The sequence below is a fragment of the Helianthus annuus genome, chromosome 12 (assembly GCF_002127325.2).
Source record: "Helianthus annuus cultivar XRQ/B chromosome 12, HanXRQr2.0-SUNRISE, whole genome shotgun sequence".
Classification (NCBI taxonomy): domain Eukaryota; kingdom Viridiplantae; phylum Streptophyta; class Magnoliopsida; order Asterales; family Asteraceae; genus Helianthus; species Helianthus annuus.
In genome coordinates this window covers 115,317,872-115,332,514 of record NC_035444.2, presented here as the reverse complement: position 1 = coordinate 115,332,514, position 14,643 = coordinate 115,317,872, and the positions used below count along the sequence as shown (strand labels likewise).

General features: G+C 38.4%; 1 protein-coding gene and 1 long non-coding RNA gene across 2 annotated transcripts; both read left to right on the top strand.

Moving 5' to 3' along the window:
- Positions 1–9,177: 9,177 nt before the first annotated feature.
- LOC118484893 lies at positions 9,178–10,071 on the top strand. Its single transcript, XR_004874938.1, has 3 exons — positions 9,178–9,339; positions 9,452–9,695; positions 9,966–10,071. It is a non-coding gene; the product is annotated as an uncharacterized LOC118484893 (long non-coding RNA).
- Positions 10,072–13,068: 2,997 nt separating this feature from the next.
- LOC110893531 lies at positions 13,069–14,157 on the top strand. Its single transcript, XM_022140637.1, has 2 exons — positions 13,069–13,771; positions 13,838–14,157. Exons 1-2 carry the CDS (start codon positions 13,069–13,071, stop codon positions 14,155–14,157), a joined length of 1,023 nt encoding a protein of 340 aa, XP_021996329.1.
- Positions 14,158–14,643: the final 486 nt, after the last annotated feature.

Genomic DNA, 14,643 nt, shown 5'->3' with positions numbered 1-14,643 from the left:
CCGTAGCCATATCCAAGTTGGGAATGTCCAAGGATTCTTTACTAAATTTAGTTATATAATCCCTTAATGATTAATTATGATTTTGAGTTATCCGGTATAAATCACTAGTTAATCTTTCAAATTTTCTACTACAAGAGAATTGGTTATTGAATAAATTAACTAAATTAGCAAATGAAGTAATAGAATAAGGGGGAAGACTTAGCAGCCATTTAAGGGCTGATCCAGTAAGAGTGGATCCAAATCCTTTGCATAGGCATGCTTCCTTCAACTTTTCTGGGATAGGATTGATCTCCATCCTCTCCCTGTATTGTGCTATGTGCTCCTCTGGATCCGTTGTGCCATCATACAGCTTCATAGTAGGGATATGGAACCTTTTGGGTACCTCTGCATCACAAATTGGTGGTGCAAAGCGAGATACCTTGTGGCTTCCATCTGCAATCTCTGGGATAGGCTTGACTATCCCTGGAACACTTGAGATCATATCTTTTAGCTTCTGCAACTCCCTGGCCATAGCATGATTGGTACCTGTATCCTGCATGAATCCATGGTTAGTGGTAGGATAATTATTTAAAGTGTTACCTCCCATTGGGTTCAAGTTAGGGAATCCATATTGCTGGGATTCTGGAACAACGGAGGGACCAGTGGAAGCAATGGTCTGCATTGGAATGAAGTCCCCTTGATGGACATCTAGACTTCCTGTTTGCAAACTTTTTAGGGATCCTGGCATCTGGAAGGATCCTGGTGTCTGGGATGATCCTGGAACGAAGGAGGATCCTTGAACCTGGGATGATCCTGGAACAAAGGAGGATCCTTGGCCCTGGAATGATCCTGGAACAAAGTAGGATCCTTGAAACTGCTGTGCCCCCGGATAGGCTCCCGGACTCATGAAGGATCCCAAATGCTGGGGGTAGGATCCTGCCGGCTGGAAGTGTGAGCCTAATGCCTGAGTCATTGTTGTCGATCCGTGGTGCAATCCTCTTGATTCTCCCATGATTTGCACGTCTGGAATTCCTGATGGCTGAGAAGTAATCATTGGAGTATCAAAGCTCAAGGATTTGGGCATCAGTGGAGAATGATCCTCTGCCGTTTTCTTCTGTCTTTTGAGATCTCCAATTTCTCTGAGGATCCTTTCATTGGTTTCATCCTGCCGCTGCATACGATCCTTCATCTGCAAAATCAAAGTAAATACATCACTAGTACTGGGAATATAAGAATTCATAGCAGAAGAAGATGGAGGTTTAGAGTTAGTAGGAGTTTGTCTCTTCTCAGCATTCTTCTGGGATCCTGCCGGTGGAGGAGGTAGAGTGCTTTGAGACGAGGTGACTGCAGACATCGCCGTGGACATGTTTTTCAATGATGAAGCCATGTAATGATTTCGAACAGAAAGTTTTCTTATGAATGAAGCACCAATTGCCCCACGGTGGGCGCCAAACTGTTTTGGTCAAAAATCACACAAGGATAATGTAACCAAACTTTATGTAATCGGGGTATGATGCTTGGTTAATTATAAAAGTAAAGGATCACATTCGTGATAGAGATGCAAAGACACGATGATTTATACGAGGAAAAAGCCCTTGATCAATATATGATCTCCGACATAAAAAACCTCGGGTGATGGCAACTACCGATCACCAAACTTCAATATAATAACAAAATGGTTACAACTTCGGATGATAATGAGCTGAGTACAAGGATCACTATTGTTCCGAGTGTCTAAGTGTGTGAGAGTCGCGTTGTATGTCGTGTGTGTTCTTCCAAATGAGGAAGAGTGGTATTTATACAAGTGTAGGTGTCCTATTTTAGGTAAAAAGACTAATAATCAGCTCATTACCCCTTTAGAAATAAAGGACAATCTAGCCTAAATTGCCGCCCTTAAATCAAGCTAAGTTTCCATATCCTTTGCAACGTCTATCTTTGATTAAGCTCGTGCTATAAATGTGAAGACGCGTCCCTTGATTATGAAGCTAAGAGCGTATCCTGCTAGATGTTCCTGCAAAATAATGTTGTATTACACGAAGATAACTATTAGCATAAGGATCCTTCCAATGGTTCATGATCCTGATCCTGAAGTCCTGCTGAGGATCACTGTCTGCCAAAGAAACAAGGATCACTGGTTAGGATCACGTGTAAGGATCACATATGATAAAAATCCAGCCCTAACAGTATGCACACCACTTCGATTTGTCTTTAGTTCCGGCTGGTTTGTCATTTTTTCTAAGCCATCTGGCTTTTTCTCCTAGATTCTGCATTGCAAGGATTAGTTCATGGTTATCAACGGAAAAACAGTATTCAGAAATTGGAGGATAATCTTCATCATCCTCTTCTTGGTCAACAGCATGCACGTTCTGGTTGTCAGTTCTGTTATAGGATTTGAATCTGTTGCTTTTGAAAGAGGATCCTTGCTTTTCTTGTTTTGAGGATCCTACTTGTCTCTCCTGGATCCTCTTGTCATCCTCTAACCGGATGAACCTGAATGCCCGAGTTCTTACTTCGTCTAGGTTCCTGCATGGTGTCATAACAAGATCATCATAGAACAATGAATCCTTAAGTAATCCCATCTTGAAGGCCTCAACAGCGGTGGCCACATCCAAGTTAGGAATATCCAAGGATTCTTTACTGAATTTGGTTATATAATCCCTTAATGATTCATTATAACCCTGAGTTATCCTATATAAATCGCTAGTCAATCGTTTAAATTTTCTACTACAAGAAAATTGATTATTGAATAAGTTAACTAAATTAGCGAATGAAGTAATAGAGTAAGGGGGAAGACTTAGCAGCCATTTAAGAGCTGATCCAGTAAGAGTGGATCCAAATCCCTTGCACAGGCATGCTTCCTTTAACCTTTCTGGAATAGGATTGATCTCCATCCTCTCCCTGTATTGTGCTATGTGTTTCTCAGGATCCGTTGTACGATCATACAGCTTCATAGTAGGGATATGAAATCTTTTAGGTATCTCAGCATCACAGATTGGTGGTGCAAAACGAGATACCTTATGGCTTCCATCTGCAATCTCCGGGATAGGTTTGACTACCCCTGGAACACTTGATATCATATCCTTCAGTTTTTGTAGTTCTCTGGCCATAGCATGATTGATACCTGTATCCTGCATGAATCCATGGTTAGTGGTATAAGAATTATTAAAAGTGTTACCTCCCATCGGGTTCAAGTTAGGAACATTGGATGTGAATCCATGTTGTTGGGATTCTGGGATGATGGAGGGACCAGTGGAAGCAATGGTTTGCATTGGAATAAAATCTCCTTGATGGACATCTGGACTTCCTGTTTGCAAATTCTTCAAGGATCCTGGTATCTGAAGGGATCCCTGAACATGGGATGATCCTGGAACGAAGGAGGATCCTTGAACCTGGGATGATCCTGGAACGAAGGAGGATCCTTGAACCTGGGATGATCCTGGAACGAAGGAGGATCCTTGAACCTGGGATGATCCTGGAACGAAGGAGGATCCTGAGTTCATGAAGGATCCCATATGCTGAGTATAGGATCCTGCCGGTTGGAAATATGATCCTGATGCCTGAGTCACTGCTGCTGGGCCAAAATGCACTCCTCTTAATCCACCCATATGTTGAATGTCTAGGGCCACTGATGGTTGAGAAGTAATCATCGGAGTATCAAAATTCAAAGATTTGGGCATTAGTGGGGAATGATCCTCTGCCGTTTTCTTTTGCCTTTTGAGATCTCTGATTTCCTTGAGGATCCTGTCATTAGTTTCATCCTACTGCTGCATACGATCCCTCATCTGCAAAATCAAAGTAAAAATATCACTAGTACTGGGAGCAGAAGAAGTTAGAGCAGAAGAAGATGAAGGTTTAGAGAAGATAGGAGTTGGTCTCTTCTCAGCATTTTTCTGAGATCCAGTTGGTGGTGGAGGCAAAGGTGGAATGCCATTAGATGAATTGACTGCAGACATCGCTGTGGAGGTATTCTTCAATGATGAAGCCATGCAACACTTCGGAACGATCACCAACAGAAAAACTTTGTTATGAATGAAGCACCAATTGCCCCACGGTGGGCGCCAAACTGTTTTGGTCAAAAATCACTTAAAGATAATGCAACCAAACTTTATATAAACGGGGAATGATGCTTGGTATGATGAACAAAGTGATAATGTAAAATGCACAAGTGACACAAGGATTTATACGAGGAAAAAGCCCTTGATCAATGATCTCCGGCATAAAAAACCTCGGGTGATGGAAACTACCGATCACCAAACTTCAATATAACAAATAATGGTTAAAACTTTGGATGGTAACGAGCTAGGTACAAGGATCACTATAGTATCGTATGCTTAAGCGTGTGAGAAATGTGTTATGTTTTCCGAATGTTCAAGAGTGCCTTTTATACAAGTGTGTGTGGTTCTATTTTAGGCAAATCACCTAACTACTAGCTCGTTACCCCTTTAGAAATAGAAGTAAATTTAGCCTAAATAATCGCCCTTGAATTGTGCTAAGTTTCCATATTCTTCATAACGTCCATCTTTGATTATGCATGTGCAAAATTAGCGTGATAGATTCCTTGTTTACGTTGCTAAGACCAAGTCCAACTCGTAATTCCTGCAAAACAATATTTAATCTAAAGAGAACAATCGTTAGTGTGAGGATCCTTAGGATGATCCGTGATCCTGATCCTGGAGCTCCTTTGAGGATCACTATCTGCCAAAGAAGTAAGGATCACTTGTTAGGATCATAGGTCATAAAAATCCAGCCCTAACATGGACAGCATTCCAGGCTCTTGGTAACAGATTACCTTCCATGGTAAGCAATCTATATGCCCCCTTTCCTGCTTCGGCTTCAATCAAATAAGGGCCTTCCCATTTTGGTGCCAATTTCCCATCAGCAGGATTGGTGGTATTTTGGAATGCTTTTCTCAATACCATATCCCCAACTTGGAATTTCCTTATCCTGATATTTTTGTTGTAAGCACCAGCCATTCTTTGTTGGTAGCTAGTCATCCTTATCCTAGCCAGATCCCTGATTTCTTCAATAGTATCCAAGTCTTGAGCCGGGTTTGCATCATTCTCCTCAGGATCACGGGTACTTGTTCTAGCAGTTGGAACCACCATTTCTGTTGGGATCACTGATTCTGCCCCAAACACCAAAGAGAAGGGTGTTTGACCAGTAGCATTCTTGGGGGTTGTCCTGTCAGCCCAAAGCACATAAGGCAATTCCTCTGCCCATTTCCCCTTCTTGGATCTAAGTTTCTTCTTCAGATTGTTGATGATGATCTTGTTGGATGATTCTGCTTGACCATTGGCTTGTGGGTGGACTGGTGTTGATGTTATCATCTTAATCCCCCAACTGTCACAAAAGTTAGTAGTCCTGCTCCCAATAAATTGGGAACCATTATTACATACAATTTCAGAAGGAATGCCAAATCTAGTTATAATGTTTCTCTTAATAAAGGATATAACTTCCTTCTCTCTAACTTGGGCAAAAGCTTCAGCCTCTATCCACTTGGAGAAGTAGTCAGTCATAGCAAGCATGAACACTTTTCCACCAGGTGCTTTAGGGAGCTTGCCAACTATATCCATCCCCCATCTCATGAATGGCCAAGAGGATGGTATAGGATGTAGAAATTCAGCCGGCTGATGAAGGATATTGCTGTGTCTTTGACAAGGATCACACTTCTTAGCATACTCCACAGCATCCCTTTTCATAGTTGGCCAGTAGTATCCTGTCCTTAAGATCCTTGAGAACAATGCCCTGCCCCCAGTGTGGTTTCCACAATCTCCTTCATGGAAGTCTTTTAAAACTTCTTGAACTTCAGGATCCTCGATACATCTCAAATATGGTCGTGCAAGAGATAGCTTATACAGCATATTATTTAAGATTGTGAATTGAGATACCTTAATTCTGAAAGCCCTAGGATTTTCTCCCATAGGAATCTCCCCGTGTTGTAAGTATCTCATGATTGGTGAGATCCATGATCCTGAACAAGATTGAGTATCCTCACTAGGGATCATTGCAGTATCTTCTTCTATTTCCATGGCCACCTGATTTTCAATAGCAGGAGCCAGGATATGGATGATGGGGATACTTATATCCTCTGGGATCTTCAAAGATGATCCTAGATTGGCCAATGCATCAGCTTCTGTATTTTCCTCCCTTGGTACCTGTGTCAAAATGAAGGAAACAAAGGAGAGTGCCAATTCTTTGACTATCTCTAAATATTTGGTTATATAATCCCTTAATGATTCATTATGACCCTGAGTTATCCTGTATAAATCGCTAGTCAATCGTTCAAATTTTCTACTACAAGAAAATTGATTATTGAATAAGTTAACTAAATTAGCAAACGAAGTAATAGAGTAAGGGGGAAGACTTAGCAGCCACTTAAGAGCTGATCCAGTAAGAGTGGATCCAAATCCCTTGCACAGGCATGCTTCCTTTAACCTTTCTGGAATTGGATTGATCTCCATCCTCTCCCTGTATTGTGCTATGTGTTCCTCAGGATCCGTCGTACCATCATACAGCTTCATAGTAGGGATATGGAATCTTTTGGGTATCTTAGCATCACAAATTGGTGGTGCAAAACGAGATACCTTATGGCTTCCGTCTGCAATCTCCGGGATAGGTATGACTACCCCTGGAACACTTGATATCATATCCTTCAGTTTCTGCAGTTCTCTGGCCATAGCATGGTTAATACCTGTATCCTACATGAATCCATGGTTAGTGGTATGAGAATTATTAAAAGTGTTACCTCCCATCGGGTTCAAGTTAGGAACTTTGGATGTGAATCCATATTGCTGGGATTCTGGGATGATGGAGGGACCAATGGAAGCAATGGTCTGCATCGGAATAAAATCTCGTTGATGGACATCTGGACTTCTTGTTTGCAAATTCTTCAAGGATCCTGGTATCTGAAGGGATCCCTGAACATGGGATGATCCTGGAACGAAGGAGGATCCTTGAACCTGGGATGATCCTGGAACAAAGGAGGATCCTTGAACCTGGGATGATCCTGGAACGAAGGAGGATCCTGAGTTCATGAAGGATCCCATATGCTGAGTATAGGATTCTGCCGGTTGGAAATATGATCCTGATGCCTGAGTCACTATTGCTGGGCCGAAATGCACTCCTCTTAATCCACCCATATGTTGAATGTCTAGGGCCTCTGATGGCTGAGAAGTAATCATCGGAGTATCAAAATTCAAAGATTTGGGCATTAGTGGGGAATGATCCTCTGCCGTTTTCTTTTGCCTTTTGAGATCTCCGATTTCCTTGAGGATCCTGTCATTAGTTTCATCCTGCTGCTGCATACGATCCCTCATCTGCAAAATCAAAGTAAATATATCACTAGTACTGGGAGCAGAAGAAGTTAGAGTAGAAGATGAAGGTTTAGAGAAGATAGGAGTTGGTCTCTTCTCAGCATTTTTCTGAGATCCAGCTGGTGGTGGAGGAAAAGGTGGAATGCCATTAGATGAATTGACTGCAGACATCGCTGTGGAAGTATTCTTCAACGATGAAGCCATGCAATGCTTCCGGAATGATCACCAACAGGAAAATGTGTTGTCTTCTGAATGCTGTAGAGTGCCATTTATATATAAGCGTGTGTGGTTGTATTTTAGGTAAATCACCTAACTACTAGCTCGTTACCCCTTTAGAAATAGAAGTAAATTTAGCCTAATTAATTGCCCTTGAATTGTGCTGAGTTTCCATATTCTCCATAACGTCCATCTTTGATTATGCATGTGCGAAATTAGCGTGACAGATTCCTTGTTTACGTTGCTAAGACCTGGTCCAACTCGTAATTCCTGCAAAACAACATTAAATCCAAAGAGAACAATCGTTAGTATGAGGATCCTTAGGATGATCCATGATCCTGATCCTGGAGCTCTTCTGAGGATCACTATCTACCAAAGAAACAAGGATCACTTGTTAGGATACCAAGTAAGAATCATAGGTCATAAAAATCCTGCCCTAACAATTTTGTTCATACATTTGTCCATTTATTCAAGCATCAGATATCACAAAATCGGATTTGGTTGGATTATCCTTGTGTGATTTTTGACCAAAACAATTACTGCATCATAAATCGGAATATAAAAATCACTTTAATATACATTTAATTTCAAACCACTGCCATATATTCAAATTTTAAAGGTCTGGCCCACATTCAAAAGGGCAAACCTCTCCCACGTACATAAGCGTAAACCTCTGCCTATCATTCAACATTCAAAATCTCTGCCCACATTCAAAATTATGGCTCTAGATTTAAAATTCAAATTGTATAGTTCTTTTTAATTTCGAGCTTTTATTACTTTCAACTCTCTCTCTCTAAAACTCATTTTCTCTCTCTCAGAATCCAGATTCTTCCACGTCTAATTCTTCAAATATCATATTTACTGTATCAATCACTGATTAGCCTGTTGTATCTGCTGCAGTGAGTCATCGCCAACTGTTTGAATGTTTTGTGTTCGAAGATCTGGTTGAACAAGAGGATTTCCAAAGGAAAGAAGGGTGGGAAGAAGAACGAGTATCCCTCAGCCTCATACATCAGTGATTTGGATAATCAACTGGATGAAGTGATTTTGATGAATTTTGTAGTGATTTGGATTGTTTGATCATGTTTTTAGGGTTTAGATACATCTTAGAGACTATTCTATTTATATAGATATGATACAGTTATACAAAATCAGTTGGATGTAAGTGATTTGGAATTTAAAATTTGATGAATTTTGTAATCATTTGGATTATTTTATCATGTTTTTAGGGTTTGGATACAACTTAGAAACTAATTTGTATGTATATATATCCATTCAAGTTGTATAGTGGTGAACTGAGTCCCTGTCACATTGAACTGGCTGCACACCCCAATGTAAACAGAACCGCAGAAGGTAATTATTAAGGTGTGGCGATCTAGGATGCAGTTATGTTATTTTTTTCGTTTTTATTGAGTGGTTGTAGGTAAGATGCAGTTACAAGAGTAGAAAAATGGTGGAGAAAAGTAAAAGAAGAAAAGCAGAGGTTGTTACCAGGTAGTACGCCATCAGCCTACACAAACGCCGTCATAGATGGTAACACTTTAGTATTTTCTTTTGATCTTTGATTTATATTTGTTACATATCATGTTAACTCAACCTGTAACAGATACACAATCAGCCTAAATCATTCATAGTTTCATTTTTCTATATATTAACGATGTTTCTAGCATTTAAATAGGAGCAATTATGTTATTTTTTTCGTTTTTATTGAGTGGTTGTAGGTAAGATGCAGTTACGAGAGTAGAAAAATGATGGAGAAAAGTAAAAGAAGAAAAGCAGAGGTTGTTACCAGATAGTACGCCATCAGCCTACACAAACGCCTTCATAGATGGTAACACTTTAGTTTTTTTCTTTTGATCTTTGATTTATATTTGTTTCTTTTGATTTTTTGTCTTTAATTGTGTTGTAAGGATCTAATCAGTGTGTTTCTTGGTCAAATATAGGATGCACGAGATGGTAAAAGAAGAAGTAAAGAATTGCGAGGAATCAATTGAATGGAAGGAGATGATGGTGAAGAGTTTCTCACAAATGGATAAGGACGTAGCTAAATTGAGCAGCTCTGTTTCCCGTTCCAGCTCAAACTGTAGATGCGAACTTCAAACTCCATAGTGCGACAAGTAAAAGAAGAAAAGCAGAGGTTGTTACCATATAGTACGCCATCAGCCTACACAAACGCCTTCATAGATGGTAACGCTTTAGTTTTTTTTCTTTTGATCTTTGATTTATATTTGTTACATATCACGTTAACTAAACCTGTAACATATACACAATCAGCCTAAATCATTAATAGTTTCATTTTTTATATATTAACGATGTTTCTAGCATTTAAATAGGACTAATTATGTAATTTTTTTAGTGTTTATTGAGTGGTTTTTAGAAATAGTATGCTGGATTTGGAATAGTATGCTGGATTTGTTAAATCTGTTAGTTGACTCACAAATAAGTTTTTGAATTCAGCCGGATCGGCTGGATGAACTCGCAAGAATCGAAGAGGTCGGTGGTCGTGTTATATATTGGGATGGCGCTAGAGTTCTCGGCGTTCTTGCTATGTCTAGAACAATCGATATGTAATATGATCTAAACTTCTGCTAATATTGTTTATTATTATTATTATTATTATTATTATTATTATTATTATTATTATTATTATTATTATTATTAATTTTTACAATCATGAGATCTGGATTCAAAAATTAATTGTTGTTGCTAAACAATCACCAGGTGATAACTATTTAAAGCCTTACGTGATACCAATACCCGTTGGCTCACCCGTCTTAGATTTGTTTAGAGAGAGAAAGAAAGAGAGAATGGATATAAATATATATGTGTGCGCGTGATGAACTTAGTCAACCGAGCAAGTGTTGCAGTCACTTCAACAGAAGTCGAATGTGTTAGTAGGTTGACTTTTTTCTTTTCTTTTTTTTTCAGTTGAGAGGATTTCCTGACATAAGATTGTTTGTTATTGAGAGGATTTCATGAACGTAGTCAACCGAGCAAGTGTTACTGCCATTTTTGAAGAAGTTAACAGGATTTAACTACTAGACGACGTCGTGTGGAGATTCAACAACTTAAATTATTTGCCGCTGCCGCATCAAACGTGGTAACGGAGAGCAATCGCAAGCGGAGAAAAGTTATCGAGAAGATTGAACCCAAAGAATGGGTCTGATATGTTTTTTGCTGCTGTAGCTACGGCTGTTTGGGCTCAACCAAAATATTTTAAAGCGATTATGAAAGAATGGGCTGCGATTCAGATCCAGGCCGCTTTTCGCGGGTTTTTTGGTAATTTGTTTTACTTGTGAATGTTCGGTATAACAGTTTGAACCATTTTTTAATCATTTGTTTATATTATATATTTTTTTTCAAATAGCAAAGATAGTTTATTTTTTAAATATATGTATGAATTGTTTTTAAGAAATAAAAAATATAATAAAGGTAAAATGGTTGGTTCAGTTTATGAAACTTCTTGAGGATATGGTTAATGGATTTCATACCAAAATCAGGAAGTATTTGTAGTAGAGTTTTGCAATGGAATCGTGCTATGGAGAGTCGCTTTCAAATGCTATAAATGAACTGAACGTTTAGTGAATAGTTCAATGAATATAGTTCAACGGATGTGGGAAATATTGTATGTTCAATTAACTGATGAAACAGATGTTTGAAATCACTGTTGGATTAAAACAGTGGTTGCTTTTTTTTAAAGAGTGTTTTGACTTTGGTCAAACAGACTTCGGTCAAACAGTAGGTTGACCTTGGTCAAAAAGTGGTTCAGTGGTTTGACCTTGGTCAAACAGACTTTGGTCAAAACAGACTTTTGCTAAAAAAGACTTTGGTCAAACAGTGGTTTGACTTCTAGATGTGTGAACTTATGATATTGTAATGTTTGGATGTGACACAGGATGATATATTGCATATTACACTGCAAAAAAGGGATAAAGGTCAAACGTGGTCGTCTCCGATAGAAGGTCAAGGTCAACTTGACATGCTTTAAAGGTTTCAGGAGGAGGTAAATACATTGGCATGGATCGTTATTATCGTTATAGTTTATACATTAGTGAGATAGCACATTTTATAAAAACGAGTTGTTATCAGGTCAGAAGGTTTTCGAATAGGACCAAACCCTAGATGAGGTGAATATGTACATCAATTTACCCACTTGAGTCCCTGCCAAATAGTTTTACTTCAAAATTGAATCCAAACATGTTGAAGTTGGAATCAAAGGCAATCCTCTGTATATGACTGTCGGTAACCCGTTCAATTTGTTTTAAACCGTTAACATGTGTTATGTAAGATTGTAAACTTGTGTAAATGATATTTTGGTTGATTATATGCAGCATGATTTGTCTTCACCTGTAAAGACGGATTCTTCGTTTTGGACTATCCGTATGCTGTTTTCGTTTTAGTTTATTTAAATTTTGACATGTAGATTGAACTTGTGAAGCAGTCTATGCAGTTAACGCGGTAAAATATTGGATATAGGTTAGCTCTGTAAGATATTGGTAATTTAAATATAAGGCCGAATTTATATATATAACAATTTAACACTAATAATTCAATGATATATCAGTTAAATCGGTGATATATCGGTTATATCGGTCAATATAGCCGATAATATCGATACTGATATTCAGACCGATATTTTACTAGGGGACCGATATATCCCCGATATTAATTGCATAGGAAGTTGTGTTATGTAATAAACATGGCTTGTGTTGCCTCTTTTGCTATGTTTTTTCAAATTGTTTTTTAAAGTTTAAAGTAGATGTGTGAACTTATGATATTGTAATGCTTGGGATGTGACAGAGGATGATATATTGCATATTACACTGCAAAAAATGGTAAAGGTCAAACGTGGTCATCTCCGATAGAAGGTCAAGGTCAACTTGACCCGTATGCTGCTGATCTTGAACAGAAGCGTCTCATGCTTCAGAGGTTTTAGGAGGAGGTAAATACATTGGCATGGATAGTTATTATCGTTATAGTTTATATATTAGTGAAATAACAATTTTTTTTTGAGTGCATTCGGTATATAGCCTGTGTTATAGCTAATTTCTGCCTTCCATTTGAAAATTGAGCGTATATTAGTAATTTAGCATGTTATGTATTTCTAAATCAGTTTTAACTCCAAATAGCGTGATAAACAAACACATGTCATAATTTATGCATTTCATGATATCATCAACACGATGACTAACTTTGTTTTTTCTACTACAAATTTACATAATCCGGGATTTGACTTTTCTCAGGCGCAGTTTTCAGGGAACTGTCCGGACCCGAGAACGTTTATATGTTAGACATAAATATATTATAAGCTAGATAGTATTAATATTATTATTATTATTATAAGTTTTAGCATAAGTTAGAAAGAGCGGTTACCACCGCTCAATGTATTCGATATATATATTCTGTACATCAACATTTCCGGATTTTATCAATTCATTTTATGAACAAAATCTTCATCATTCCCAGAAACCCTAAATTCAGAATTCAGGAAATCTAACAAAGTGGTATCAGAGCCACATCGATCGTATCCGCGAAATCACAAAGTTTGAAACAATCAAGTATGAATCAGGCACAAGGAATTCAAACGCAAATCCCCAAACTCACCGGCCAAAATTATTATCATTGGCACATTCAAATCAAAGTTTTATTCGAATCACAAGAACTGTGGAATATCATTGATGAAGGAATTAAAGAACTGGGCACAAATCCAACGGAGGAGGCGACTGCAACACACCGAGAATCAGTCAAGAAGGATAAGCGAGCGTTACATATCATCTATCAGTCAGTAAACGACACAATATTCGAACGAATTGCACTTGCAAAAACATCGAAAGAAGCATGGGATATCTTACACAAATCCTACAGAGGAGAAACTCGGGTAAAAACAATCAAACTTCAATCTTTACGTTGTGAATTCGATGCACTTAATATGAAAGAAGGGGAATCGATTGAAGAATATTTTAATAGAACGATATCAATAGTAAATCAGTTACGAATGAATGAAGATAATATTAGTGAACAACAAGTAGTAGAGAAGATCCTGCGTAGTTTGACTCGAAATTTCGAGTCAGTAGTGATTACGATAGAGGAAACGAAAAACCTAGGGGATGTTTCGACCGAAGAATTAATGGGAATTCTTCAATCTCATGAACTGAGATTAAAGCGTTATGATGATGCTCCAATAGAACATGCATTCCAAGTACAAAACTCTATCCAAGATAGATATACACAGACTCGGAATGATGGAGCAGGGAGGGGACGCAGTAAAGGAAAGGGTCGAAACTAGAATTCCATTAGATGTTACAATTGTCAAAGACTTGGACATACAGCCAAGTTTTGCAAACGTAAGGATGAGAGTGAGAAGCCGGATAATGCCTTGATACATAAAGACGATGATATTGATGAACATGAAGATACAATGTTCATGATCTTCAATGTGGAGGAAGCAGTCAAAGAGGATTGTTGGTATCTTGACAGCGGCTGTAGTAATCATATGACAGGAAACAGGGATCTATTTATCAATCTGGATGAATCGCTTAAGAAAGAAGTGAGAACAGGCGATGATAAAAGGCTGGAAGTAATCGGTAGCGGAGAGGTGTCTGTTTCTATCAAAGGACGGACTCGAAAAATACCCAAGTATTTTACGTGAAAGGTTTAAAACATAATCTTTTGAGCGTAGGGCAACTGATAAACAAAGGGTATGCGATCTTATTTCAAAAGGATAGATGTATCATAAAAGATGCAGAAAGTGAAGTCATCGGAGAAATTAGAATGACGAGTAATAAGATGTTCCCTCTTCACCTCGACAGTGATATAAATCTCACAATGACTATGACAACAAAAGACACATCAATTCTGTGGCACAAAAGATATGGTCATGTGAATGTAGACACGCTAATTAACATGGAAAACAAAGGTCTTGTCTTCGGATTGCCTAAAATTATGAAACAAGAAAGCTTATGTGAGGGATGTATTTCAGGAAAGCAAACAAAGAAAACGTTTCCAAGAAAAGCAATATGGCAAGCTAGTAAACCTTTACAATTGGTTCACTCAGACATATGTGGGCCAATGAGAACTGAGTCGATAGGAGGATGCAGGTATTTTATCACCTTTATCGATGATTACACAAGGAAAT

Coding starts and splice junctions, on each gene's coding strand:
- LOC110893531 (XM_022140637.1), top strand. CDS start 13,069: ATGAATCAGGCACAAGGAATTCAAACGCAAATCCCCAAACTCACCGGC. Junction 13,772..13,837: donor TGGAGCAGGGAGGGGACGCA/GTAAAGGAAAGG, acceptor TTGGACATACAG/CCAAGTTTTGCAAACGTAAG.